Here is a 3,010-nt window from a genome sequence, read left to right on the forward strand (position 1 = left end):
TCCAAATCAATGAATAAGTCATCAGCTTTTGGAGCATAGGGCCATTGTCTTCCACGTGGTCCGAATCTGCTCTTGGGTTGCCCCGAGAGCTGGGAGATTATTACTCCTGAGCACCTAACTCCAGTGTAAGAGAGGAGAGGAGAATGTAGCATAAACCAAGCAGCCACAGGAATCACCTCCAACCATCTTGGATCTTCTAAGTGGAGCTTAAAACCCAGGCCAAATATGCCTTGAAGGTGTTAGCGTCAATGACCACAGATTATTTTCATGCTCTCTCTCCAAGCCCTTCAGTCACTCATTGCTAAACCCATCCTGAAAAAGTTGCACCAAGATTTAGGAAAACTTTTAAGTGGTGGGGAAGGAGCACAAATGCAGGAACAGGCAAGAGACAATAGATTCAGGCTTGCCAATTCTTCTGACACAAACAGAAATGTTGGAAATAGGGCCTGTGAGACCACCCATTCCCAATCCACAATGAATAACCACTATAGCATCCCAACTTCCCAATTAAAGACAAGGACAAACTTCATTTGTTGATTTTTGTTTGGTTTACTTTAAATAAAAGCCTTACACTGAAACCTAGGTTGCACTCCCAAGCAACGGAAAGACTGGTGTCTGTTGTGAAGTACTAAATGTGAAAATGCCTGAAACTTTATCTTAAATACAAATTGCAGAATTTGGACTACAAAATTTATAGATAAAACTGCATTTCAAAGAATGAGGAAATTGTATAGTTACTCAATCCTTTTTCAGACTTAAAATTCAACTGTATGGATTGTGTGTTATTGGAAACCAAACAGAGTAACCAACTAATAAAGATGTGCTAAAAAGAGAGGTAGATAAAAAAAACAGGTATTCCTTGACCAAAACCAGGTATTACACTTGGAAACAAAGTCAAATTACTGTCACCCATGCAGTCACTGCATTAGGAGAAAAGTATCCCCCAGCTAAACTATTCAGAAAAATTATACTGAAAAGTTACCACTAAAACAGGCCAAATAAAATCTGACTTTATTGCCTGCTACAGGTTACCACCTTTTTTAAAAGTGTGCTGTCATTTACAATGAAACATTAAATAAAGGGGCTATCATTTAAGTCACTACAAACTAGAAACTCTCAAAGGAAAATTACATCCTTAAGCACTGCAGATACCTGCATCAACATAGAATTTCAGCACTAACATTTTTGCCCAAGGTAGCCTGATGTCCTCAGTTTTATTCATCTCAGCTTCCTCCTGCTCACACTCCTGTATGCTTGTTTATGGCACTCAGTGTGACCACATGATGCAATTTAAGAAAAGGAGCACAGTAAAAGGTCAATAATTTTAAAACCATACCATTCATATCCCTAATGGGGATATGCAAACATGCAGTTGGTTGGACTGTGCAATTCTCTCCATACTTCAGCTGTGATAGCTCTTTTACTTCAAAATTACTGATGAACATTTTAAATACATAAAAATAAAGCTGCGCTTGTCTTATTTGTACAAACCCACGTTTTGTGAATTTAATCAGCCATACCGTATAGTATTAAAGCAAAATGTGCAACAATTTCCTAGTAAGTTACTGCCATTTAACTATGCATTTTTCCAAGGCACTGTACACAAAAGGACTCCTACCATGGCGGATCAGCCTACCACATGAAAATTTTAACCTTCTAATGAGACAGTGGGACACGTTTTGCTCATTCTTTGTATCGAGTGACATAAGGCAGCACAAGAAGCGTAACAAGGAAATTCAGATGTCCCGGGTTCTTCTTCATAGTCACAATGAATACTGATCCCCTAAACAAATGAGAGATACAAAGCTGTAAAATATAATATGGGAATATAATTTTATTGGGTTAATTTGCATATGTATTGGTACAGCTGTTCTGAGAATGCTTCTGAGGAAAATTTTTCCATAACTCTGGCTCTCCCAGCTGCTCCCATTGTGTCCTTTAAGAGAGGATCTCTCACAATTTTTTCCATGGCCTCAGAGAATGGCGTTGGCAGAGGATCACACAAAAATCCTGTAACATTATGCAAGATTGATTCTAAAGGACCGCCTGAATTAACCGCTACAACTGGACATCTCATATACATTGCCTCCAGAGGAACAATGCCAAAATGTTCATTGCTTGGTGTATAAAGCACACATACAGAGTTACGAAAAAGAGAGATTTTCTGTTCATCTGAGAATGATCTCAAAAAAGTGACATGGTCGTCAACACTAAGCTTGTCTGCAAGACTCCTCAGCTCTTCATAGTGCTCCACGTTTTCCAGAACTCGTTTATCATAACCACCTGCCATAACCAGGTGAACTTCATTCCACTCATGAGAATCAAGTCTTCCTCGAAGTTCATGCAAAGCTTCAAGAGCCAGTGCTAGATTCTTTTTTCTCTCATACCTATTAATGGAAAGAAACAAGAACTTTTTCTTTTTGGGTATCAGGTCAGCTATGTCCGCAGGAACTACTGTTTCAAAGCTACTGATATTGAGTGATGGGTAGAGGACATCTGGGTTTATGTGAGATAAGGACTTAAACGTGTCCTTGAACACACTGGCGGTGAACCTGCTGTTCACAACAATACAGTCTGCCATGCCAGTCGTGTACTCTTCCAGCCAGTCGTTTCCTCTCCCAGCCAGTCGAGCGGGAATCTGTAGATGCGCTTTAGGAGAGATTCTCTCTTGGTCAGAAGCTGATCAGGAAAGTGACAGTAAAACAAAACTTTCTTACGGGTTCTGGCCAGTCTAAGTACAGGAATGCAAGCAGACACCTAGTGCAACCAGGAGAGACAGGACAAGAGAAGACATTCATTATTTGTGTTAGCGCCGCTGGCGTGTACGCGTGATGTCAAAGCCATGCCCTGAGAGCCAGCCCTTTGCAAGCCAATTGCCTTCTCCCTCTCCCCTCCACAAGCACATCAAGCTGCGCTCCCTCGTCCAGGACCTCCTGCTGCACCTCTGGGTTGCCTCCCTTACCTCGGCCTGCGAGGCCACCAACACCCCTTCTCTGCCAAGACCCCCTCC

General features: G+C 41.4%; 1 protein-coding gene across 1 annotated transcript; it reads right to left on the reverse strand.

Annotated features, from left to right (window-relative positions):
- Positions 1 to 1,817: 1,817 nt before the first annotated feature.
- Positions 1,818 to 2,757, reverse strand: ALG2 (ALG2, alpha-1,3/1,6-mannosyltransferase; the record flags this gene model as incomplete). Its single annotated transcript, XM_009586169.1, is given in 2 exon segments — positions 1,818 to 2,608; positions 2,611 to 2,757. Coding segments are annotated over 2 exon segments (921 nt in total), but the record flags the coding sequence as incomplete, so codon positions are not given.
- Between the last annotated feature and the right edge of the window lie 253 nt (positions 2,758 to 3,010).

The sequence above is a fragment of the Fulmarus glacialis genome, unplaced genomic scaffold (assembly GCF_000690835.1).
Source record: "Fulmarus glacialis isolate BGI_N327 unplaced genomic scaffold, ASM69083v1 scaffold31119, whole genome shotgun sequence".
Lineage (NCBI taxonomy): Eukaryota > Metazoa > Chordata > Aves > Procellariiformes > Procellariidae > Fulmarus > Fulmarus glacialis.